General features: G+C 41.4%; 1 protein-coding gene across 2 annotated transcripts; it reads right to left on the bottom strand.

The window, feature by feature from the left end:
* Positions 1–1,434: 1,434 nt before the first annotated feature.
* On the bottom strand, positions 1,435–23,794 carry LOC110536224 (E3 ubiquitin-protein ligase CHFR). 2 transcript variants are annotated; one of them, XM_021621870.2, is made up of 18 exons: positions 23,641–23,794; positions 23,003–23,137; positions 21,876–21,975; positions 20,491–20,600; positions 19,012–19,071; positions 18,659–18,877; positions 18,178–18,279; positions 17,890–18,085; positions 17,500–17,654; positions 17,175–17,337; positions 16,573–17,054; positions 16,186–16,302; positions 16,004–16,087; positions 15,523–15,593; positions 15,117–15,204; positions 14,694–14,801; positions 6,231–6,303; positions 1,435–5,806 (listed from the first exon to the last, which is right to left on the bottom strand). In XM_021621870.2, the coding sequence occupies exons 2-18, from the start codon at positions 23,109–23,111 to the stop codon at positions 5,764–5,766; spliced, it is 2,280 nt and encodes a 759-aa protein (XP_021477545.2). In that variant the 5' UTR covers positions 23,112–23,137; positions 23,641–23,794; the 3' UTR covers positions 1,435–5,763. The 2 variants fall into 2 exon arrangements, with proteins under 2 accessions (XP_021477545.2, XP_021477546.2); XM_021621871.2 differs by having other exon boundaries at positions 23,619–23,789.
* Between the last annotated feature and the right edge of the window lie 2,086 nt (positions 23,795–25,880).

Below are 25,880 nucleotides of genomic sequence, written 5' to 3'. Positions count from 1 at the left end.
TTGTGACACATTGGAGCAGCTGCTCACTAATGTCAGCTGATACCGCAGTTACACATCCAACACCGCCAAAACATCTGCTATGCGGATGTCGGCCAACGCTGAAATCCTCATAGATTGAATCCAGGCCTTAGTTTTATCAGCTGTTGTACAATATGATACAAAACACAGGAAAAACAGAATGTTGACTGCAATGGGCCTTTAAAACATCAACATTTGCTGTTTACCACACAAATACATTTTCAGCTTCTGTATAATTAAAAAACGTGAGAATATTGAATATGGACGGGAACATTGTTTTTATTTTCCAAGCCCAGTTCATTTCCCAACTCCTGTGAGCACTTTTCTACCAGTTAAAGGCTCAGCGCAGTCAATTGTTTTTCTGGTGTTTTGTTTCATATTGTACAACAGTTGATGAAATTTACATTGATCAACAACAAAAAAAAATCACACTGTTACAGAGTTATTCCTAATTTTATTTAACTAGGCAAGTCAGTTAAGAACAAAAACATCCTATTTACAATGACAGCCTACTCCAGCCAAACCCTGACGACACTGGGCCCATTATGTGCCGCCCTATGGGACTCCCAATCACGGCCGTTTGTGATACAGCCTGGAATCAAACCAGGGTCTGTAGTGATGCCTCTAGCACTGAGATGCAGTGCCTTAGACCGCTGTGCCACTCAGGAGCTAATAGCTGCTTGTTGAAAAAAACTATCTGGACAGGATTTTCTAATCAGCAGGTTTGCATGGGCGGGAGTTTCGGCTTTCCATTGTGACATCCCTTGACATCTTTTGGTTAAAAGACCAATAACGGAGTTTCAAACCTCTCTGCCAATAACAGCTAGTTTTCAGTTTTCCCCTCCCCACACAAACTACTCCCATACAGTCCTAGCTAAATTCTTGCTTGAGAATACATTTTTTGCTAAAAAGCTTTGTTTTTTCCCCATTTCAATGGAATCTATTACAGTAAGTTACTTAATTGTTACTCAGAAATTATTTGATTGAGATAAAAACAGCTGCACTGGGAATTCATTTGATTCTTTAAATTAAATTACACAAATCTTAAACATAAGCACTCCCAACGCAATAGCGCCCCCCATGCTTGTGTGTACGTTTACCTTTGTCCAACAACCTTAACCTTGGAGCAGTGGATGATAGTAGTTCCACAGAGCTCCATGGACATGGTTTATGCTTACACTACTACTCTGTGCCCTCCAGTGTTAAACTGATGTAGCTCACATGCAGTATATTAACGTCAAAGCTGCAACAATGTATCCAAATGTATTCCTAAGGCTGATATTGAATTCTAAAAGGGAATTGATCATTGTAAAAAGAAAAATGACAAATGCAGTAACTAACCTTTCAATAGAAGTAAGCATATATGACTAGCTATAGAAAAACATAGCAACAGAAAATAAATAGGGTTGGTGGGAATTTGTGCAAAGAACTTTTAATAAAGGTTTACATACATTGCTGCTTCAGTTTTTGATCATTTGATGTCCATTGAAAGTGGTCAGTAGCAAGTCATGCATCTTAAACACAATGAGGGAACACATTTAGCAATACGTTATTAGTGCACTAAAACAGACATGTTAGAGCCATATACATAAGACGTATTTTAGCATTGCTAATACCGGGGGCACAAAAAGCTCACAAAGGCATTAAACTAGGAATCACAACTCCAGTCCTTAAGAATCACAGTCCCATTGGTTTTCAGTTATACCTGGCTATATATTGATAAATCAATACCACTTTATTAAGTTGATTAACTAATTGATCAGAGTGCAGTGCATACACCTGGTTGAACTCCCAGCTTTAAATTGGTCGCCGATTGACAAAGGCTTTCAACCGAGGACCAGTTGTGTTCCCCTGCATTAAAACGTAACAGCGCTACTCTAAATGCCGTCCAGTCAGTCCCCCACTTACTAGAATCCACAAAACATAAAAGTACAGACCGGATTGTTCAGAACGTCTCGGGAGCTCTGATGAGGTAGAATTCAACTTGCCCCGGCAAGGCCTTTATACTGACTGGTCATACTGTTAGTACAGAGCATCTTGGTCCAGACTTTCTCACAGAGTAAATATTTTCCCTAGAATACAGCGTTTCCCTCTAAGAATGCAAAGCACCCTCCAAAGCCTCCTTAACACCCATTCCTGATCGGTGGCTTGCACTTTTGTTGGCTTAGGGTGCCCAGATCCTCCTGTTATAATTAAGGTTCAGCGCTGCTGTAGGGAGGGATAGGCTGGCTGGCTGGGTTGTGCTGAGCTATTGCCTGAGCCTCTGAGGAATGCCACAGTGTGAACCCACAACAGGGAAACCGCGACTTTGGGCTCTATTAAATCCGTAGCGCTGAAGATCCGCTTTATAGCGCGATTGACAATTAAAGGCAATGGTCTCACGGTCGCGGAGACTGCATTCACTGTACACGCTGCATATGTCAGCTCAATTGGAAGTGATCTTTACGTGGACCTACCACGATACGGATTGAATCCAGCCCGTAAGATCCCAAATAAAGACACGAGCTCTGGCAGAAAGCGTGCCCATATTTGCCCCCCTTTATACCAGCCCAGAAGAGTCTGTCTGAGCTTGTGAATATTGCCACTAAACAGTCCCAATGAGGGTATATTGCGACATAGGTAGAGTTTCAGCTCCAATCCTGAGTTCCACACACATTGATTGCACAAGGATATTTCTAAATGGATGTTTTAATATCCATTGAAGTTACAGGACAGAGTTGAACCTGCACCGTTTCTGCAGTGCTTATTACAGTTCAGCTTGGTGGCAGGATTCAAACAAACGCAGATAAAGTACCAGTGTGCTCTGATGCACTTTTAAAGGTAATTTCTGCTTGAGCCGACATCCGTGGCCTTAAGTGATCTCCATGAACGTTTGGGAAGATGCCTTCAAAAGTCTATAGCTGTGAACAGGTCGTTAATCTGTGTTTGTTTGAATCCCAACCTAATTGTAATCTTCAAATTAGTGATTCATACATTCAATGTGTGCAAGCTGAATTATAGAAGTAAAAAACCTCAAAGCTAGACTTGCTTGTAAACACTAACAGTTCGAGCAAACTACTTTTCCCTCTTAAATCATTGTCAATTTAATGTCACAATTTACACAATTAAAGACGGATGATTTAAAATTCAACTATAAATTTAAAATGACGAATGACAAAGTGAATAATCTCATTGCATTTCTGTCAAAGTATTTTTTTTACTGCAACAAAATCTAATGACTTGCATACAAAACGTTTTTTCTGTACTCTACTTCACTACTAACAACTTAGTTATCTTTTCCCTACTTTTCAATATAGAAGGCCTCATGAATAACATCAGTATATCAGGCCATTCTATCTAGACTAAAGGTCTGCAGACATTGGGCCGATTTGACTTCCATAATGACTTGTCAGTAATTTACAGAGAATGTGACCGATGTCTCTAAACAGTAAGAGACAAGTGTCTACTGCTGTGGTTCTACACAACATTATGGACTTCTGGTTGTTGATAGTAGTCTTCTAATAAGACAAAACACGGAAGTAAGACACAGCCAGTTGTCTCGGGTTGATCTATAAAAGTGACACACCTGTATCTCTGAGTACTGTGTAACTGCAACACTGAATTAGACAGGCAGGATTTCTCACAACTAAGCTGCATTTACACAGGCAGCACAATTCAGATATTTTTCCCATTTATTGGCAAATGGGGATGATCTGATTAGTCAAAAAGACAAATGAGTGAAAAAATATCAGAATTGGGCTGCATGTGTGAATGCAACCTAATGGTCTCATAATATAATCCTGGAGTTTTTAGATCACCCCAGCAGTTCTTCTACAGCAAGAATGCAGCAACGTGTCTGGCAGCGTGAGACTTTTACACCTCTAGTCTCTTTTCTAAGAGCAATAGAGCCCACTTTCAGTCTCCATTGTTAGAAATGACAAAATTTTGTTTTCTTCAAATCTAACTTGGTACGGGTACTTTCACTGCCAGATAAAAATGCCTGACCAAACAGCAATGTGTTATTTCCTCAGTTATTATGGGAAATTGCACCAATTAAAGTTTAACTGATGAGGTTTGACCATACCATGGTATTTGATAAACAAAACTATTATAAGATCTATCCAACATGCTCCAAGGTAACACTTCCTATATATTGAAAAACATGTCCTTAATTTAACAGAATGGCAATCCTTAATGTTTCATTATTATTATTTTTTTAATGTAACCTTTATTTAAATAGGCAATCAGTTAAGAATATTTACAATGACAGCCTACCGGGGAACAGTGAGTTAACTGTCTTGTTCAGGGGCAGAAGGACAGATTTTTACCTTGTCAGCTCGGGGATTCAATCCAACAACCTTTCGGTTACTGGCCCAACACTGACCACTAGGCTACCTGGTTCGATCATACTAATAAGTATGATCGAACCCGTATGATCAAGTTGCTTGCTTAATTAATATATTTAGCCAACACCACTAACTTAATATAATGTAACAAGGAAGAACAATTTCACCCCCTAAACTCTAGCAAACCATTGTGCATTCTAACAAAAAAACTGCATTGGCTGTTAGTACTAGATTAGGTCTGAGAAAGCTTCTCTAATGCACCATTTTAAAATCAGCTTTATGTTGATTACCCTTAGCAAAGCATATAACTGAATACCCCTGCCTTTCCCAGACTCAGATAAAAACTACATTTCCACATATAACCCTTATTCCTACCGGAAGAACTGAAATCCTAACTAACTTTCCCATTGATTCTAGTTGAACCATGTTATTCTCAGCTTTGACAGGGCTTTTTGCCCTTGTTGGGAAATAGCAGAATAGCAAACTAGCAGAATTCCCCCTTTCCCAAAACTAAGAACAACTCCCTTTCCATAGCACTTGTCTTCTCAGTTAGCAGTCGTATTAATATGCAGAAGCAGCAACAGTCTGAATTCAAAATGGTGCCCCTGAATCTGTCATCCATATATATGAACCACAAGAAACCTCAAAGTCGGTATATGGATAAGTCTTTTGATAACATAGCTGTACTTCAACCTAGTTTGTTTGGCAGGAAGTTTCTATAACCAACATATGAATACTACTTAGATGTTTAGAACACCACAGTAAGCAGTTGAGTAGGAAGCTCTAGATTCTAATTCAAATACATAATTCTCCAAGATATCTAAAGTACTAGACCACAAGTTAAGAGAAAGGAAAACACGGAAATAGGAAAAGTATCAACATCTTACTAATATCAATATGATCCTTAAACTGTCACAAAAGATGGCATTGCATCCTGTGTAACAGCACATGTATGGCCAGAGTCCATTTTGATTGCCAACGGTCTTCAGTAGATTTTTTAAATATATCCCTCACCCAAAAGGACATGATACTGGAATGAAGGGCGATGATGATCATATTCCACATAAGATATAAGTCTGTCATCATCATATAAGGGAATCCTCTCTTACTGTGTGGAGTGCATAGCATTATCCCACTCACCCCTACTATACCTATAACACTAGGCTGGCTAATCATGACCCAGCAAAAAGAGTGTGATTGTAATTTCAGCATATCATCAAATACATAAGCCTATAAAGCCTGTGAGAGAACTACAAGTTATATTACCTAAGAGATACCTTTCCTCACGGCAAGGCGCTGCTTAATAAGGAAGTAAAATGATCACTGTACATATGAGAGTAATACAGGAGATCCTTGGAAGTCTGTGTACGCTCCAGTGTTCGCAGGAGAGCCTTGCATAGCAGGTCACCTACGAGGCTCTTCAGCTCTTGAAACGGGTCTGCTCACATATGTGGTTGAATTTCCTGCAACAAAGTAAAAGGGAAACAATACAAAACATGTCCCATCTTGTATCAGAAGCAGAGCTGCTGTGTGAAGAGCTGTGAAGTGTGAAGGAGTGATTGAACTTTTCCTCTCACACCAGGTGTGATTGGCCAAGCTTATACAATAACGCCCTCTGTTGGTAAAATGCATGTACAGCCACGCAATAGAACACATATCTATCACAGGAGGCTACAGAGGGGAGGACGGCTCATAATAATGGAATGGCATCAAACACATGGAAACCACGTTTGATACCATTCCATTTATTCTGTTCCAGCCATTACCATGAGCCCGTCCTCCCCAATTAAGGTGTCACCTGTGATATCTATCCATACAAAATCTTAAAAACTCAGACTATGGAGACCTATTCAGAAAATGGAATAAAGACCACATCTTGTAACTTACGTGGCATGGTGTGCCTTGACTTGAGTACGGCAGTTGCGTCCCCAATAACAGTCTGGCCGAGACGTCACAACAGCTGTGGGATTGAATATCAAACAAATAAAAGCTTAATTCATATTTAAACACATGCTAGTTCACTGTATTGATGTATTGTGATTGCTTCCAAATGAATTGCCTTTGAAGACATTCAAGTTTCCTGAACGGGAATTGTCATTTCCCAGTATCCAGCATTTAGAGCAGGGGTTCCCAAACTTATTTTCTCACCACCTCAACCATGTGAAAAAACAGCTAATGTCTACTTTATTTGGGCCCATGGCAGAAAATAGAAAAACATTCTAACAGTATTTCTGATTGTCTTAACTCACCATCACATACTTTTAATGTGGAGTTATGACAGTCAATTGCAAATTAGTCAGACATGATGTGTCTTATCTCACCACCACTAATGAGATGGGTGTGCTTGAAGCATGTCGCGTCTGAGGTTCTCAAAGTCAAGGGATGTGGTCGACGCATCTCATCTCTGCTGTCACATCCAACCTGGATCGTTATTTGGTTTTAAAGCAAACGAGAGCACTGAATCCAGTTTCACATTGATATGATCTGGCGAAGGGTACCATGAGTTTTATGGTTGCTTTCAAGACAACTGGGAACTATGAGGTCAAATCATCACGTCATTGATCTTTAGATCGGAAAGTCGGGACTCTAGAAAGAGGCCATAGTTCGAGTTGGAATTCCGAGTTGGGTAACCGTTCAAAAATATATGTTTTCCGAGTTCCCAGTCGTCTTCAATGCAGGCAAGTCGGAGATTTACAAGTTCCCAGTGGTTTTGAACGCAACATCACTGCTCAGTGATGGAAAGCTGCCGCGGTCATCCCCCTCTTCAAAGGGGGTGACACTGGAGACCCAAACTGCTACAGACCTATATTTATCCTACCCTGTCTTTCTAAGGTCTTAGAAAGCCAAGTTAACAAACAGATTACCGACCATTTCGAATCCCACCGTACCTTCTCCGCTATGCAATCTGGTTTCAGAGCTGGTCATGGGTGCACTTCAGCCACGCTCAAGGTCCTAAACGACATCATAACCGCCATCGATAAGAGACATTACTGTGCAGCCGTATTCATCGACCTGACCAAGGCTTTTGACTCTGTCAATCACCACATTCTTATTGGCAGACTTGACAGCCTTCGTTTCTCAAATGATTGCCTCGCCTGGTATACCAAGTACTTCTCTGATAGAGTTCAGTGTGTCAAATCGGAGGGCCTGTTGTCCGGACCTCTGGCAGTCTCTATGGGGGGTGCCACAGGGTTCAATCCTCGGGCCGGCTCTCTTCTCTGTATACATCAATGATGTTGCTCTTGCTGCTGGTGATTCTATGGTACACCTCTACGCAGATGACACCCTTCTGTATACTTCTGGCCCCTCTTTGGACACTGTGTTAACTAACCTCCAGACGAGCTTCAATGCCATACAACTCTCCTTCCGTGGCCTCCAACTGCTCTTAAACGCAGGGAAAACTAAATGCATGCAATTCAACCGATCACTGCCCGCACCTGCTCGCCTGTACAGCATCACTACTCTGGATGGCTCTGACTTAGAATACGTTGACAACTACAAATACCTAGGTGTCTGGTTAGACTGTAAACTCTCCTTCCAGACTCACATTAAGCATATCCAATCCAAAATTAAATCTGGAATTGGCTTAATTTATCGCAACAAAGCATCCTTCACTCATGCTGCCAAACATACCCTCGTAAAACTGACCATCCTACCGATCCTCGACTTCGGTGATGTCATCTATAAAATAGCCTCCAACACTCTACTCAACAAACTGGATGCAGTTCTATCACAGTGCCACCCGTTTTGTCACCAAAGCCCCATACACTACCCACCATTGCGACCTGTACACTCTCGTTGGTTGGCCCTCGCTTCATACGCATCGCCAAACCCACTGACTACAGGTTATCTACAAGTCTCTGCTAGGTAAAGCCCCACCTTATCTCAGCTCACTGATCACCATAGCAGCACCCACTTGTAGCACGCGCTCCAACAGGTATATCTCACTGATCACTCCCAAAGCCAATTTCTCCTTTGGCCGCCTTTCCTTCCAGTTCTCTGCTGCCAAGGACTGGAACGAACTGCAAAAATCTCTGAAGCTGGAGACTCATATCTCCCTCACTAGCTTTAAGCACCAGCTGTCAGAGCAGCTCACAGATCACTGCACCTGTACATAGCCCATCTATATACCTACCTCATCCCCATACAGTATTTATTTATCTTGCTATTTTGCACCCCAGTATCTCTACTTGCACATTCATCTTCTGCACATCTACCATTCCAGTGTTTGATTGCTATATTGTAATTACTTCGCCACCATGGTCTATTTATTGCCTTAACTCCCTTATCTTACCTCATTTGCACTCACTGTATGTAGACTTTTTGTTTTCTTTTGTTCTACTGTATTATTGACTATGTTTTGTTTATTCCATGTGTAACTGTTGTTGTATGTGTCAAATTGCTATGCTTTATCTTGGCCAGGTCGCAGTTGCAAATGAGAACTTGTTCTCAACTAGCCTACCTGGTTAAATAAAAGGTGAAATAAATTTTTTAAATAAATAAAATGCCATGTTATTTCCTTTGGGTCAGGAACCAAAACTCCTCCGTAGTGACTTGTGAATGCATTCGGTCAATACAGCTCGATCAGCTGTTCGAGTTCACTTACCGGCATGTCAACTGAGCCAGAATCACAGTCAAAACGGATTGGGACATAGGTCCCTAAGTGCTCTTCCAAGAGTTGGCGGTGAGCAGTCATCACTCGTATGGAACACTTCGTGAACACGTTTACTAACAGTATTCTGGATATTAGCTCATATCCCGCTTAAGGTATTATTCTGGATAAGTTGTTTACATGCACCTTCGATAACCCACTCATGAGTATCTCTGTTACCATGAATAAACAAAATATTCCTAATTTAAATATATGGGTTAAATGGAATAGTAACTGAAATACGGACTCTGACTGTAGGGCCTGTAACCGCTCACATGTAGCGTAATATAATATTAACTCCTGGAGAATTGTGTATTTCTTGCAGTGAAATTATACAACTAATGTTAGCTTTGTCTTGGGAACAGGAGTGGAGAAATATTTATGTTTCAGCATCTCTCGAGAAAATGCGAATGTGCCATCTTTGACACTTAGGCAAGCAGACAGTATTTCAACCACATAAAATATTCACCCAAGACAAATTGAAGTCTTATCTGAAAAGTATTTAAATCATTTTCTCAGCTTTTAATTTCCTTAAAACCGGATGACATTTGGACATTTTGGATAGGCCCAATCTTTCCACTGTTTTGGAGTTATTGCGTTTTCTACCCGGTTCCTAAACAAAACAGACAACTAGATTACTAATGTATTCATTCTATCGATGTAAGACATTCTGGTGAGCACTACTTTATTTAGTCTTCTGGTGCAATACGTTGACAGAGAAGAAGCTGCATGTATCTAACTATAGTTACTATTACTACAAATGGCCTACCAAGTGTCAGAAACTATAATAATGGCCTACCAAATGTTGGAAACAATAACAATGGACTACCAAATGTCAGAAACTATAATAATGGCCTACCAAATGTTGTAAACAATAACAATGGACTACCAAATGTCGGAAACCATAATAATGGCCTACCAAATGTTGTAAACAATAACAATGGACTACCAAATGTCAGAAACTATAATAATGGCCTACCAAATGTTGGAAACAATAACAATGGACTACCAAATGTCAGAAACTATAATAATGGCCTACCAAATGTTGGAAACAATAACAATGGACTACCAAATGTCAGAAACTATAATAATGGCCTACCAAATGTTGGAAACAATAACAATGGACTACCAAATGTCGGAAACCATAATAATGGCCTACCAAATGTTGGAAACAATAACAATGGACTACCAAATGTCGGAAACCATAATAATGGCCTACCAAATGTTGGAAACAATAACAATGGACTACCAAATGTCGGAAATAAGCAGAAACTTAGTAGTAAATTAGTGAATAAATTATAGTAGGCTAAATGATTAATGTAATTATTATGGTGGATGGAACTGCGCAGGTAGCCTACTTTTTGAAGGGATTTGTTTGACAATCAGATGAAAACATCCCACAACACCCATGATATGCGAAACTGAGCCTGCACAGACCGCAGAAACAACATTAAAACGGGCTAACATTTTACAGCATCCCTTTATTAAATCAGCATATCCCAGGCATTTTACCCGGGTTTCTCATAACCGGGATACAAGCTTTATCGGTGTTTATGATGTTTGTGTGTCAACTCAAAATCAGAATACTTCAGTATCCTGAATAATAATGGGACAGTAGTGTGAATGTAAATGTGGTCACTGATGCCATTTTCTGTTAGAAACATGCACAGCCGATGGAAAGGGACATGTTTCGCTTTAGAAAGACTCTCCAATAAAACATTTTTCACTCATCTGTAGAATGTTTTTGTATTTCTCCAGCGTTCTTGAATTAAGTTCGTTCAGTTTCCCAAATATGTCTGTTACATAGGCAACGAGACATTTTTATTTTCATTACACAGAAAGTCAACCAAGTCTTATATATTATTATTTTTTACATCCATTGTGAAGGTCAACCGTTCCTCTCTCAATGCAAACAATCTTTCCAACACTCCCCCTCGATAACCACCAAGCCTCGGTGTGAATTATAACATTGTCATGCCCTGATCCCATACAGTGCCTTGCGAAAGTATTCGGCCCCCTTGAACTTTGCGACCTTTTGCCACATTTCAGGCTTCAAACATAAAAATATAAAACTGGATTTTTTTGTGAAGAATCAACAACAAGTGGGACACAATCATGAAGTGGAACGACATTTATTGGATATTTCAAACTTTTTTAATAAATCAAAAACTGAAATATTGGGCGTGCAAAATTATTCAGCCCCCTTAAGTTAATATTTTGTAGCGCCACCTTTTGCTGCGATTACAGCTGTAAGTCGCTTGGGGTATGTCTCTATCAGTTTTGCACATCGAGAGACTGACATTTTTTCCCATTCCTCCTTGCAAAACACCTCGAGCTCAGTGAGGTTGGATGGAGAGCATTTGTGAACAGCAGTTTTCAGTTCTTTCCACAGATTCTCGATTGGATTCAGGTCTGGACTTTGACTTAGCCATTCTAACACATGGATATGTTTATTTTTGAACCATTCCATTGTAGATTTTGCTTTATGTTTTGGATCATTGTCTTGTTGGAAGACAAATCTCCGTCCCAGTCTCAGGTCTTTTGCAGACTCCATCAGGTTTTCTTCCAGAATGGTCCTGTATTTGGCTCCATCCATCTTCCCATCAATTTTAACCATCTTCCCTGTCCCTGCTGAAGAAAAGCAGGCCCAAACCATGATGCTGCCACCACCATGTTTGACAGTGGGGATGATGTGTTCAGCTGTGTTGCTTTTACGCCAAACATAACGTTTTGCATTGTTGCCAAAAAGTTCAATTTTGGTTTCATCTGATCAGAGCACCTTCTTCCACATGTTTGGTGTGTCTCCCAGGTGGCTTGTGGCAAACTTTAAACAACACTTTTTATGGATATCTTTAAGAAATGTCTTTCTTCTTGCCACTCTTCCATAAAGGCCAGATTTGTGCAATATACGACTGATTGTTGTCCTATGGACAGAGTCTCCCACCTCAGCTGTAGATCTCTGCAGTTTATCCAGAGTGATCATGGGCCTCTTGGCTGCATCTCTGATCAGTCTTCTCCTTGTATGAGCTGAAAGTTTAGAGGGACGGCCAGGTCTTGGTAGATTTGCAGTGGTCTGATACTCCTTCCATTTCAATATTATCGCTTGCACAGTGCTCCTTGGGCTGTTTAAAGCTTGGGAAATCTTTTTGTAACCAAATCCGGCTTTAAACTTCTTCACAACAGTATCTCGGAGCTGCCTGGTGTGTTCCTTGTTCTTCATGATGCTCTCTGCGCTTTTAACAGACCTCTGAGACTATCACAGTGCAGGTGCATTTATACGGAGACTTGATTACACACAGGTGGATTGTATTTATCATCATTAGTCATTTAGGTCAACATTGGATCATTCAGAGATCCTCACTGAACTTCTGGAGAGAGTTTGCTGCACTGAAAGTAAAGGGGCTGAATAATTTTGCACGCCCAATTTTTCAGTTTTTGATTTGTTAAAAAAGTTTGAAATATCCAATAAATGTCGTTCCACTTCATGATTGTGTCCCATTTGTTGTTGGTTCTTCACAAAAAAATACAGTTTTATATCTTTATGTTTGAAGCCTGAAATGTGGCAAAAGGTCGCAAAGTTCATGGGGGCCGAATACTTTCGCAAGGCACTGTATCTCCACATTGTTTCGCAAACAGGCATGCACGCAGTGTGTGGTTTGATGTGGTTTACAATCAAAGTTACCTGCTGCAGTATATCTCTGAGGTCTGTGCTCAGCTCTTTTGCCGCCAGTTGCTCTCGGTGCATCATACAATGCGTCCATAAGGCAGAGGGAGACATACTCATAACTAGAGTGCAGAGGCCTGCCTGCCGTCCCGCCATAGATGGAGTGTGCAAAAGTCCATCCTTCGATTGTTTTTCGTCAATATAGCCATGAAGCACACTGAACATCCCATGTGCTGTTTCATGCTCGGGAATCGTGAGACAGAACAATCTGTCTCCTTGGTTAAATAGCCCTTACACAGCCCGGAGGTGTGTTCGGTCATTGTCCTGTTAAAAAACAAATGATAGTCCCACTAAGACCAAACCAGATGGGATGGCGTATCACTGCAAAATGCTGTGGGAGACATGCTGCTTAAGTGTGCCTTGAATTCTAAATCAATCACAGACAGAGTCACCAGCAAAGCACCCCAACACCATAACGCCTCCTCCTCCATGCCTTACGTTGGGAAATACACATGCAGACATCATCCGTTCACCCATACTGGGTCTCACAAAGACACGGCGGTTGGAAACAGAAATCTCCAATTTGGACACATTTCCACCGGTCTAATATCCATTGCTTGTGTTTCTTGGCCCATGCAAGTCTCTTCTTTGTTCTTCTTTTTCCTCCCCAATTTCGTGGTATCCAATTAGTAGTTACAGTCCTGTCTCATCGCTGCAACTCCCATACGGACTCGGGAGAGGCGAAGGTCGAGAGCAGCGCGGCTCGGTTAGGTTGTGTTGTGTTTCGGGGGACACACTGCTCTCGACCTTCGCCTCTCCCGAGTCCGTATGGGAGTTGCAGCGATGTGCTTCTTGACACAATGCCCACTTAACCCGAAATCCAGCCGCACCAATGTGTCGGAGGAAACACCGTACTCCTGGCGACCATGTCAGCGTGCACTGCACCCGGCCTGCCACAGGAGTCACTAGTGCGCGATGGGACAAGGATATCCCTGCTGGGCAAACCCTCCTCTAACCCAGACGATGCTGGGCCAATTGTGCACCGCCCCATGGGTCTCCCGGTTGTGGTCAGCTGCGACAAAGACTGGACTCGAACCGAGAATCTCTAGTGGCACTGCTAGCACTGCTATGCGCCACTCGAGAGGCCCAAGTCTCTTTTTCTTATTGGTGTCCTTTAGTAGCGGTTTCTTTCCAGAAATTCGACCATGTAGGCCTGACTCACACAGTCTCCTATGAACAGTTGATGTTGAGATGTGTCTGTTACTTGAACTCTGAGTTGGGCTGCAATTTCTGAGGCTGGTAACTCTAATGAACTTATCTTCTGCAGCAGAGGTAATTCTGGGTCTTCCTTTCCTGTGACGGTCCTCATGAGAGCCAGTTTCATCATAGCGCTTGGTGGTGTTTGCGACTGCACTTGAACAATAGTTCTTGAAATTCTCCGTATTGACTGACCTTGATGTCTTAAAGTAATGATGGACTGTCATTTCTCTTTGCTTATTTGAGCTGTTATTGCCATAATATGGACTTGGTCTTTTACCAAATGGGGCTATCTTCTGTATACCACCCATACCTTGTCACAACACAACTGATTGGCCTAAACGCATTAAGAAGGAAAGAAATTCCACAAATTAACTTAACAAGGCACACCTGTTAATTGAAATGGATTCCAGGTGACTACCTCATGAAGCTAGTTGAGAGAATGCCAAGAGTGTGTAAATCTGTCATCAAGGCAAAGGGTGACTGTTTGAAGAATCTCAAATATACTTTTAATTTGTTTAACACTTTTTTGGTTACTACACGATTCCATGTGTCATTTCATAGTTTTGATGTCTTCACTATTATTCTATAATGTAGGAAATAGTACCAATAAAAACCCTTGAATGAGTAGGTGTTCTAAAACCTTTGACCAGTAGTGTATACATAAAAAAATCCTCCGTATTTTGGAAATTCTCCCATGACCCTATTTGCATATCAGGCAACCCCGCATGGGGTTGCGACCCCTAGTCTAGGAACCGCTGAGTTAGAGGCTGCTCACCAGGAAGCGCCGAGGCAGGGATGTTCTGTCTGTATTTGTAGGCCAGCTCCCCAAAGGCTCGCAGGCCACAGCAGAAACAGAGTATGGCGTTACTGTTGATGCGATAATCTGAGATATAAAACATGGAGAGAGAGAGGGAGAGATAGTTACTAGTGCGTCCCAAAGTGAGTTGGAAGGATGCTCTGCACTGTCAGTAAGACTGAGAACCATGTTCAAGATGGGAAGCTTAAAGGTGGAATTGCAGCTCATCGTTTTTGCAGTCAAGAGACACCATATCCAGGTCTTTTATATCCGTGTCTCAGGAAGCACATTTATATGATGTAGGAATTTTCGGAGATGTGCAATGTAAATGCAAAAAAGACAACCTGGAACGCTTCCAATCTCAAGTTTTATGTGAGGTGAAGAGGATAGTGTCAGACTGACCAGACAGATAGAAGGTTCCCTGTTGCAGGCCCTGAAGACCCTCCTGTAGCATGTCCCTCCACGACATCCCTCTGGCTGACAAGTAACTCTATAAGGCGGAAGGATGACAGGTTATATATTAGACGTTAGTGGTCGCTGTAGTAGAGAAGTTAGAAACAAATGCAAAATAAATAGATTCACTTAACCTGGGTTATGTAACCAGGCACCAGTTTCCCAATTCCTAGACACAGATTTAGACTATTCATGAACTAAAAAATTCTCTCAATGAAGAATCTTCATTGAAATAGCTTTTAAGTCCAGGACTAAGCTTAATCTGTGTCTGGGAAACCGGCCCAAAGAATGCAGATGCTGATTCTGGGTGTTCAGACCGATCAATGGTTAGAGCCGAAGAGTAGAAAGAAAGTACCTGGAGGATCTCTGATTCATAGTTATTGCTGTTCAGAACACCGTCCAGGCATTTGTCTGTAAGGTTGAGTTCTGTGGACAAAGACATGGATATTATATGTCTCATACTGGTAAACATGATACTGCAATGTGATAACAAATTAAGTGTAAGACATAAGGACAATACAGGCAATATTTTGGTAAATTTCCACCACTATTTATAATAAACTAACCACAAAGATAGCGTTACCTCGGAAATCCCTCAGAAGCTCTGGTTTAACTAAGCATCAATCAGCCCAGAGCAAAGGTTCTACCTGTTTATTTACTAAGGTCAATGAAACTAAATATGAACAAACCTTATATGCGATCAAGTACTACAACTTGATACCAATTCTCCTAACCTTACATTACCTTTTCGATCAACCTTGAATGTTTATTTACTGTTGAAAATATTAGTGACAAACTTTGAAAGTAAATCTAGAAGTAGTAGAGCAGAGACGCACCACTGAAACGTGCGAGGCAGCCCTGACAGCCGATCCTCTGGCAGCCCCAGTACATGTGACAGAAGGGCCGCAGGCACGCCACACCTAGCCAACACAAAGAACCACACCCATCAGCACCTTCAGCCAAAGCACTCTTGCCATTGGTCCATTAACATTGACTGACAGGCCTGCGGGCCACTCACATTGCTGAGCGGAGAGTTGCTGGCCAATGAGCTCGGCGCGGCGGTCTGGCATGGGCTGCAGGCAGCAGGTGCAGATGACATGACTGCCCAGAGGAGGACAGGTGTAATCCTGAGGAGCTGAAGAAGGACAGGACACAGAGAGACATGTCCTCTGGGTCAAGGTCCTGAAGGCTGCACTGTATTATTCTTACAGAATCTACAGATCCAACAATTACGCTACAAGCATTGTCACATATTTCTATGTCCAGGCGAGTACAACATACTGATTATTAATTTGATCTGTAAGTGCACTAATCAACCAACACAACATAAAACACTTACGTATTAGAAATAAAAGCATTATATAAATGTAAGCCGTTACCAACAGATGGACACATAGTTCAGTACCTGTAGTGGGGACATCAGAGCATGTTGATAATGTTGATCCCCCAGCCCCAGGGGGTTTCCCTGGCCTGTCCTCAGGAGTTGGTGGGGCTGGTCCTAGAGGGGCTGGTAGAACTGGTCCTAGAAGAGCTGGTCCTAGAAGAGCTGGTGGGGCTGGTCCTAGAAGAGCTGGTAGGACTGGTCCTAGAAGAGCTGGTGGGGCTGGTCCTAGAAGAGCTGGCGGGGCTGGTCCTAGAAGAGCTGGCGGGGCTGGTCCTAGAAGAGCTGGCGGGGCTGGTCCTAGAAGAGCTGGCGGGGCTGGTCCTAGAAGAGCTGGTGGGGCTGGTCCTAGAAGAGCTGGTGGGGCTGGTCCTAGAATAGCTGGTGGGGCTGGTCCTAGAGGGGCTTGTGGGGCTGGTCCTAGAGGGGCTGGCCCTGTGGCCCACAGTACCTGGCTGACCTCCTTCCTGTAGCCTGGACACTGTCTGCACATCACAACAGGCTGGCTGTGGAAACAACAACAGGAAGAAGAAGAACGTTTTAGAGGGAGAAAAACAAACCACACACTCTTGGTCAACCATACACACAGGGTCACAGTCATACACACAGCTACTCTTCTGTCTGACCCGATATCGGAGGTGTCACTGTCGTTGTCGGAGAGCTCAAAGAGATAATCAGAGCTGCCCTCTTCATCAGAGAAGGAACGCTCAATCTTTGGCTGCAGCATGTCCCGAGTTATCTTGTTCCGGCTGTCCATGCTCTTCAGGTCCTCCTCACTGCGACACTTCTCTGTGGACACAAAGGGTCAACACAGGGTCAACATTTCCATGCTTTATTTGGGTCCACAGACGTAGACACAAATACCGAGTTTAACAGGGGGAAGAGCTGGTCGCTATCCACAATAGTGTTAATGGGGGTACAAGGGTAGAGGCGGGCAGATTGAATACAAACCCGGGTGTTGGATAAGGTAGGCCTCCACCAGGTTGTTGAGGATGTGGTTCTTGCGGATCCTCTCTACGGGGCAGCGACAGGTGGGGCAGAGAGACGAGCGCTCCATCCAGCCAGAGTAACACGCAGCACAGAAGGTGTGCATACAGGGCTGCAGGCTGCATGGGGGACACACAGGGAGCAGATACCATTAACACGCAGTAGAGCCACCTTTCTGTCTCATAGAACAAAATTAGAATTACTAGGAATTATAAAATGTTGTGTTAATACGACTCTTGATACATTATTTTTATTGAACCATTGCTATGTTCATCTGCTGCGAGGAGCCACAAGCAATGAAATAGAGGAGTGGGCCTGTTTTCTAATGTAGTAGTAGGTAGAGTCTTGCTTTACCTAACACAGTCATGAAGTAGGTCCTGACAGATAATACAGGTTAGGGACTCCTCCATCTTGTCAGTCTTGGCTTCTTCCACAGTCACAGCCACAGCAGCTTTTCCAAACAGATCCCCGATATGAAAAACCTTAGCTGGGCTGGGGCCGACCACCGCAATACTGGAAGTATGTGACAGTCCAAAATCATAGTCCTTGTCTAGGAAGGGAAAGGGGGGAAACACTGTTACGATCAAGTGTCAGCAACTAAGTGTCAATATGCCACAATGTAATGACACTGAATGCACTGACCAGCACTGTCAGTTTTCCTCCTTTTTCTCTCTGGCTCCATGTCCCCCTCCTCCTCCTTATACAACATTGTGACTCGGTTCTGGGCTTCAGTCTGTCGTGTGTCTGTTGAGCAGAAGAGGTTAGTGTTGTGCTGCCCAGCCTTGCCTTCAGCAGCAGCAGGGTAAGGGAGAAAGGATGCACAACAGAGAATGATCAAAAGGCCATATGATTGGGGCAAATTCAGTTACCTGTGTCTGTTCTTGAATATGGGAAGATTTACAAGTAGTTGTGATCATAAAAGTCTGGCATAATATCATTCGGCAAGAGCTGTCCTTTGAAAGAAGTAAGGGAGAGTGAACAAAGCTGGCACAATCAAGGGGAGACCATGCTATACCGGTCGAAGAATTTGAGGAGGAGGGTGAAACACAGATTTACTTCCCAGTCCCTGCTTCCTCTCAATGAGCACCATAAAGAGGAAGCACAGGCCAGATAGAAAGACTACCTAAGGCAGAGGAGTGCAGGAGGGAGGCTTCAGAGGAACAGGCTGTAGAGGAGGAGACTGTGTGGAGGAGGTGGGAGGAGGTGGAGGGCTGGGGTTCATCCAAGGCCTGCTGCTCCCGTGGAGGTCCAACAAGGAATGGCTCCACAGACACACATACTGCTGCTGTAACAGGGCAGGTCTGGGCTTTCTGCTGCATTACTGAGCATCTGGTGGCACCCCCTGACATGGTGAGAAAGGGTGGAAAGCAATAAACAAGCCACTTAAAACCACCCTACAAATGTTTTTCATGAAAAATATGCAAAGTCAAGAGGTAGCAATCAAATAACACATTGATTTGGTTATTTTATACTTACCAATTGTGTCTTGTGAGAATGTCCTCTCTGGTTTTATGGACTGATACATGTAGGCAAGGTCTGTAGAAGCAAGAGATTGTTATACTTCGCTCAATTGGAAAACAAAATACAGACTCATGAAAAAAAACAAGGAAATTACAAACTTAAGAACTATAAAAAGACGACACCAGGCCCATCCACATTGACTCAGAACAAATAGAATCAGTTGAGCAATACAAATATCTTGGAACTATAATTGACTGAAAACTCTTCTAGACTGCAAACACACAGACATACAAAAAGGGACAACAATGACTGTATTTCGTGAAGATTAAATAAATATCAGGTCAGTAAAAGAATATCAACCATTTCTACACATCAATTGTTCAGTGTTCTCACGCCTGGTACAAGCAGATATCCATCCATAGCAAATAAAAAATAACAAATAATAAAGCTGTCAAACAAAATCAGTGGAGTTCATCTGAAGAAAAAACAAGTGCTGTTCTTGGAGAGAGTGGTGGGCAGGAGTGAAAATTGCCACCAATCTGACACACCCACTCAACCAGGAGTAGTACCAGCTCATACCATCAGGCCGCTGATACAGAGTCCATCTTTTCAAAACCGCCAGAGCCTAGAAATCCACCAGTATAAATCAACTGACTAAATAACTGCTCAACCCTAACTGAATTATGAACTGTATCCACATGTGTTGTCTGCTGTAGTTATTGCTTGTGATTTATGTATGCATGTATGTACCTATTGGTGATGCTGTGCTGTTTGGTGAGATGCAAGACAAATTTCGCAAAAAGGGACACACAAAGTATTATTATTATAATTATTGTTGTTGAGTACAATTCGTTAAATATCCCCAAAAAGGGAAAATATTACTCTTATTTTGAGAGGTCATTCTTGGCCGACTGGTCCAACTCAGTTTAGACACATTATGCAAGTTCACTGTGTACAGTATGCATTTATAACCAAGTTGGCAGCCCTAGAAGGGTCACAGGAAAACAAGTGGACTAAAAGACCTGTATGCACTAAATCAAATCAACATTTATTGGTCACATGCACATGGTACAGTGAGATGCTTTCCTTGACAATGCTTAACAATGGTGTGCAATATGCAGTATACTACGATTGCAAAACTACTGGTAATTTACCAAAGTTACTGGAATTTTCAGTCATTCACATACCCTCACTTTGTAACCCTATGCACTACTAATTTATACACACCTTCTGAAGAAAATAAGGAACACGTTATATTCTTTCTACAGCCTTTCTTTATACACTTACAGATGGATCTTAATTTGATCACCCTGCTGTTACAAGAAAATTCTGCAGAAAATGCGAACTTGTATTGTATCGGCGGTTTAAAAAGGCTTTAAAAGTTTGTAATTTCCACCTAAAAATATCAGACTTAATTTGCCCTAACTAAAAATGTATAATCCGCTACAAAAATGAGAGCCAAACACTCCAATCAAAATAAGAAAAAAAACGTACTTTGCTCTGGTTCGTTTTTCCTGTATACAAAGTAGATGACGTCTCCATTCTGCAGCATATGAATCTGCTTCTTCACCAGCTTAGACATGTTAATCACTGTACCATTGGTGCTAGAGGTGTGAAAAACAAAACAAGAACACTGGTCTGTCATTGTATTCAATGTATTCAATCAGCAACCTTGGAAGAAATCCAAGACTAGAGAGGACTGTGTCTCAGTTTTGGCTGGCTAGAAAAACTTTGCTGCAGTTATTACTATAGTAACAGTTAAATAGTAGCTTCTCTTCATGGGATATATAGAGATGGAATCTTACCCTACACTATTGAGACACTACACTGTCGCATTCCATCTTTCTATTGGAAAAGCATCCACAATATTCAGGAGCAAAACAGTAAGAGCTGCCACTTTGCTCAATGATGTAAAGCCTAAAGCTTACCGTATGCTTCCCAGTCAAAAAGGTTGGTGCATATATTATGACCACATTTTGTGAAGTTTTTCTTCGTTTTTGATTTTCGGACGCATTTGGCAGGTTTTTTTTCCGGCTGTTTGAGCACACACATTTTTTTTCTTAAGGCTTGTTGAATTTCAGTAGCCGAAGTCGACCCCCTTCTGTGATAGGTCAACAGTAGGGTTCTTCAATAAAGTGTTTGTTGTCATTCAACGACAGACTAGTTTTCAGTTTCACTTGAGAAATACTGCACCAAACATCTTAGTTAGATGTAAAATTGCACGACTAAGACCTCTTTGGCAAAAATGTCAAAATGAATTACAGATTTCTTGAGTTATCTTAGATTAAATCATACTATTTTGAGGAAGTGTATTTGTTGCTATGGTGTTTCATGAGGGACAAACAGTAATATTGCCGCTTTTTTTCAACAGAATGTATTTTAAGGAAGTACAGACGTTCACGCCGCCTAGCCAAGTTCTGCTAGGAGCAAACCGAACCTATGTATGCGAACACCTTAATGCAGTGTGTGCACACTAGAGAAATGCGTGTAGAGAAAATGCCTTTCACCTTGCTGACTTATTAGCGCATGGTAAAACACAACCTCTTTAATTGATGGTTAGTGTAATTTGCCAGCTGGTTGCTTACACTGAAAATAAGATTACACTGTGATGTGCAGTGCTGGGCAGGCAGATATCTGTTCAATCCACCATGAAATACACTGATCAGTCACTATAAACAGGATTACAAACAAATACAATCTGCATAATACATTTTCCTATAACAATAAAACAAACACAGTTTAAAATCTATTTAGCCTAATTAACTAAGAAAAATGCTCTACATTACCATATTATCGTATTGTTAAACATACATAATTGATCAGTTTATCCTTGAGCCTATAAAGTACTTAGAAAAAAATAAAAAAGACTCCCTTCATACCTTGTGTCCTCCAGCCACACCAATCCTGAGCTCTTATCTTGCACTATCTTACAGTGATCCCCCGAGACTAGTTTGTTAGCAGGAAAGGAAAGATCACAGCCTGGTGAAAGAAAAAGTTATTTACAGTTAATAAAATGCACCCAAAAAAATTACAACATAGTTAAAGATGACTATTTTCAACATGACTTGAATAAACTAGATGTTGTCATACAGTAGGTTACTGTTGTGGAGCTTTTGTGCTATATTGTGTGTAAAAAAGCATTTTGTTTACGTCATGTTACTGTAAACAAAAACAATTTGGGCCTACTCATGACCTATTTTAAAATAGCAGGAAAACAAGTATTTAGGCAATGGCCACATGGCTGATGATATCGTCACGATTGAGCTTGGAAAATACCACATTGAGATTGTACGACTATGCTGATTTATTGTTGATGCATTCCTCTCTTCTTTTATACCATATTGTGGGTGCTGCATAACAGACTAGCTCATTAGGCTCAGTCTCTTTGTACCGGAAAGCAGACTCCTGGAACTCAATATAATAGAGCAGAGACACAGACAGAAACCTAGGAGATATAACCTTTCCTTGGTCAAAATCCATACAAAAAACTAGCCTACTTAATATTCTGCACACATGTTCTCAATAGACGGCTTTGTTATCATCAGAGAGGGTGTCTAAGTTTGGTGAACTAAAGACTGGGGGTATTGTGCCTTGAATTAACTGGTTTTATTAAAGAGCCCAGACACTGCCCGACTCATGTCTAGGATATGGTATTTTCTGTCAATAAACATCAAGACATTTATAAACAAGTTCCTCAAAACAAGCCACATACATTTACTTAAGTGTTCAACTATAAAAATAAAAACACAATTTTATGAAAAGTGTTACGTCTTAAGTTTTTACACGTTATTATGAATGTGCAAGCAATAATCATTAATATCGATAACAGGGCGTTTTGGTAGTTCACAAAATATTTACAGTTTATAGATAATCGTTAGCTAGTGTCCTACCGCATTACTTTCTCTATCTTTTATAAATTAGCCTACAATATGGTAGCTGAGTTTCTCAACTCCACGATATGTTGAAGTGAATGTATTAGTGTCACTGTGTGGGATAGTAATTTTACCTTTTCTTCGCCCGACAGTGCATTCCCTGTTGACAAGCAATACTTCAGATTGAGTGTCCACTTTTACTAACTTCCCCCATGGTTGACTCCTTCCATGCTTCTTCTCCATGTCCAAAGCTGATACGTTCCAGTTTTCTATATCGATCAAATCATGATGCAATCGCTGCTTTAAAAACACTCTACTTAGATCAGTGGCAGCAAATATGTCATCCAATAACTTAACCTAGCTAGTTATTATTTTAGTTGAGAAATATGGGGCACTTTCTAGCTAGCCAACTACCGTTTCCTTAGCCTAACAAACTGTAGCTAACGTTAGTTTAGTTGGGAAGGATAAACAATGAAGCAACCACCTTGTCTGGAACAAGAAACGCCTGGCTAACTTGCTAGCTAATGTAAAATACTTGATTAGCAAGGCATTTTGAGTAAGTTCATGTTAGAAGTTAGTTAATCAAACAACTCGATAATGAACATGCGACAACAAGCAACTTCATTTTCAAAATAAACCTGGCTTAAGCTTGCTTCTGACGTTAGCTAGCTAACGTTAGCTTGTTGCAAATAGCTAGCTATTAAATTTAGGAGCTAGAAAGAAATACGATTTAACTAACTAGTTAGCTACCTTGAAAATATAATTACTATACCCTCAAAGGCACGATTATTTCATTCGGTTATTTTTGCATGAAGGTGTTTTGTCCCTTAATTTTCCAGTTGGCACACACACTAGTTCACTTCCTGACAACCAAAGGTATTTACAGCCAGCCATCAGCTGGAGGAGGGGCGGGGAAAGTAGTCTGAGAAAATGAGGTCTTCAAGGGAACGCCTGCCACTCAACCACCACTACACGCGAAGAAGAGAAAACAAACTCCTGCTTGTTAATTAATTAGATTAGAATGTTGTGTTCTTATATGCACATTTGTTTAGCTATTTATATTCACCACATTTCTCACAGTAAAGCTACTCAATGTCAAAACCCTGGAGATATAACCAGGCTTTCATTGGGAATTTGGAGATGAGGGAAGCCTATTTGGGGGAGGGGCCAAATTAAGGTTATGGTTAGATTTAGGGTTAGGGTTGTGGATGAGGCTAGGTTTGGGTTGAACCGTGATGTGGACATGAAGTTAGGGTTAGGGTTGAAGTTTGTGATGGTATCAAACCTTAGGTTGCATGGGCCTATTGCAGCTTCCTGCACTGTCTGTCTTAGGTCAAATCAGTCTGGTCTGGAGAGGCTGACTGACCATGGAGAGGTTGTTTGTCAGAGAGATCAACAGTCAGACGGGTCAGCTTTGACGGTTTAATATGGGGGACAGCTTTGACAGTTCAATATGAGGAAGACATGGGTTGATGAAGTGCTACGGGTGAACAGGTAGAATAAATCATATTAATGCATGCAAATGCATCAATTAATTAAATAAGAAACAATTAAATAAATAAATAATGAAGTAAATAATGAAAAATCACTAGGCATCAAAGGGATTAAGTGCTGTAAAAAGTGAAGTGCTTAATATAAGAATTAACATAGATTAAAGACAAAATACTAAATATAGAGACAAACGAGACAAGGTAAATCAATAATATTCTTTCCTGAAATTCCTCCTTCTGTTGGTGGCCCTTCTGGCTCTCCTAATTGGTTCTCCAGCCCTCCACCGACCCCACCAGGCTATGGTCATTCATACGCCAACCCTAACCTTAGCTCCTTGTCCACATCCTGTTTTAATCCCACCCCTACCTTCAACCACAACCCTAACCCTAGCCCTAGCTTCATGTCCACATCCCGATTAAATCCTAACCCACAACCAGAAACCTAACCTTATCTCCAGTGATATAGTGGTAAAAAAATAGGTGGGTAAACTATTATTGCTGTTCGCAATGAATAAAGTAACGCTCCCTATACTTTTAATGCATTTTTCCGCAAAAGTTGGCTAAAACCTCATGCAAAATATAAAAGGTGCGCAAACTGTGGTTACCCTCCACTACACCACTGCGTATCTCTAACCCTAGGTCCAGCTTTTACCCTATTTTACATTACTGGAGCTCGGCTCCACCTGGCTCTACTTTTGATCCAGAAGGAAGGTATAATCAATGTAACAATGCAAACAAGTATACTATGTATGGCAATTTATCAGGCAATTATGAATAGGAATACTATGTTTTATCACACCGTAATATCATAGATTGTCCATTTATATGATTACATATGGGGCGGCAGGGTAGCCTAGTGGTTAGAGCGTTAGACTAGAAACCCGGAAGGTTGTTCCTAGGCCGTCATTGAAAATAAGAATTTGTTCTTAACTGACTTGCCTAGTTAAATAAAGGTAAAAAAAATAATTTAAAAAATATCCCAAATCATTTTCAGTGCATTCCAACCCCAACCGAGACAGATCCTCCGCTCTGCCTTATCTCAGTTCACCGGTCACTCCAGTTCTCTGCTGCCTGTGACTGGAACAAATTGCAAAAATTGTTGAAGTTGGAGACTTTCATCTCCCTCACCAACTTCAAACATCTGCTATCTGAGCAGCTAACCGATTGCTGCAGCTGTACATAGTCCATCGGTAAATAGCCCACCCAATTTACCTACCTCATCCCCATACTGTTTATATTTATTTACTTTTCTGCTCTTTTGCACACCAGTATCTCTACCTGCACATGACCATCTGATCATTTATCACTCCAGTGTTAATCTGCAAAATTGTAATTATCCGCCTACCTCCTCATGCCTTTTGCACACAATGTATATAGACTCTTTTTTTCTTTCCACTGTGTTATTGACTTGTTTATTGTTTACTCCATGTGTAACTCTGTGTTGTTGTCTGTTCACACGGCTATGCTTTATCTTGGCCAGGTCGCAGTTGTAAATGAGAACTTGTCCTCAACTAGCCTACCT

This window comes from Oncorhynchus mykiss, chromosome 11 (assembly GCF_013265735.2).
Source record: "Oncorhynchus mykiss isolate Arlee chromosome 11, USDA_OmykA_1.1, whole genome shotgun sequence".
Taxonomy (NCBI): domain Eukaryota; kingdom Metazoa; phylum Chordata; class Actinopteri; order Salmoniformes; family Salmonidae; genus Oncorhynchus; species Oncorhynchus mykiss.
The sequence above is the reverse complement of the archived record's forward strand: the minus strand, read 5'-3'. Positions and strand labels throughout refer to the sequence as shown.

Excerpts from the sequence above, each read along its gene's own strand:
- LOC110536224 (XM_021621870.2), bottom strand. The coding sequence starts at position 23,111 with ATGGAGAAGAAGCATGGAAGGAGTCAACCATGGGGGAAGTTAGTAAAA. Across the intron at positions 17,055-17,174 it reads AGTGACACCTCCGATATCGG|CCAGCCTGTTGTGATGTGCA; the intron begins GTCAGACAGAAG and ends TTGTTTCCACAG. Across the intron at positions 15,594-16,003 it reads CTGCCTCGCACGTTTCAGTG|AACTCAACCTTACAGACAAA; the intron begins GTGCGTCTCTGC and ends CTTTGTCCACAG.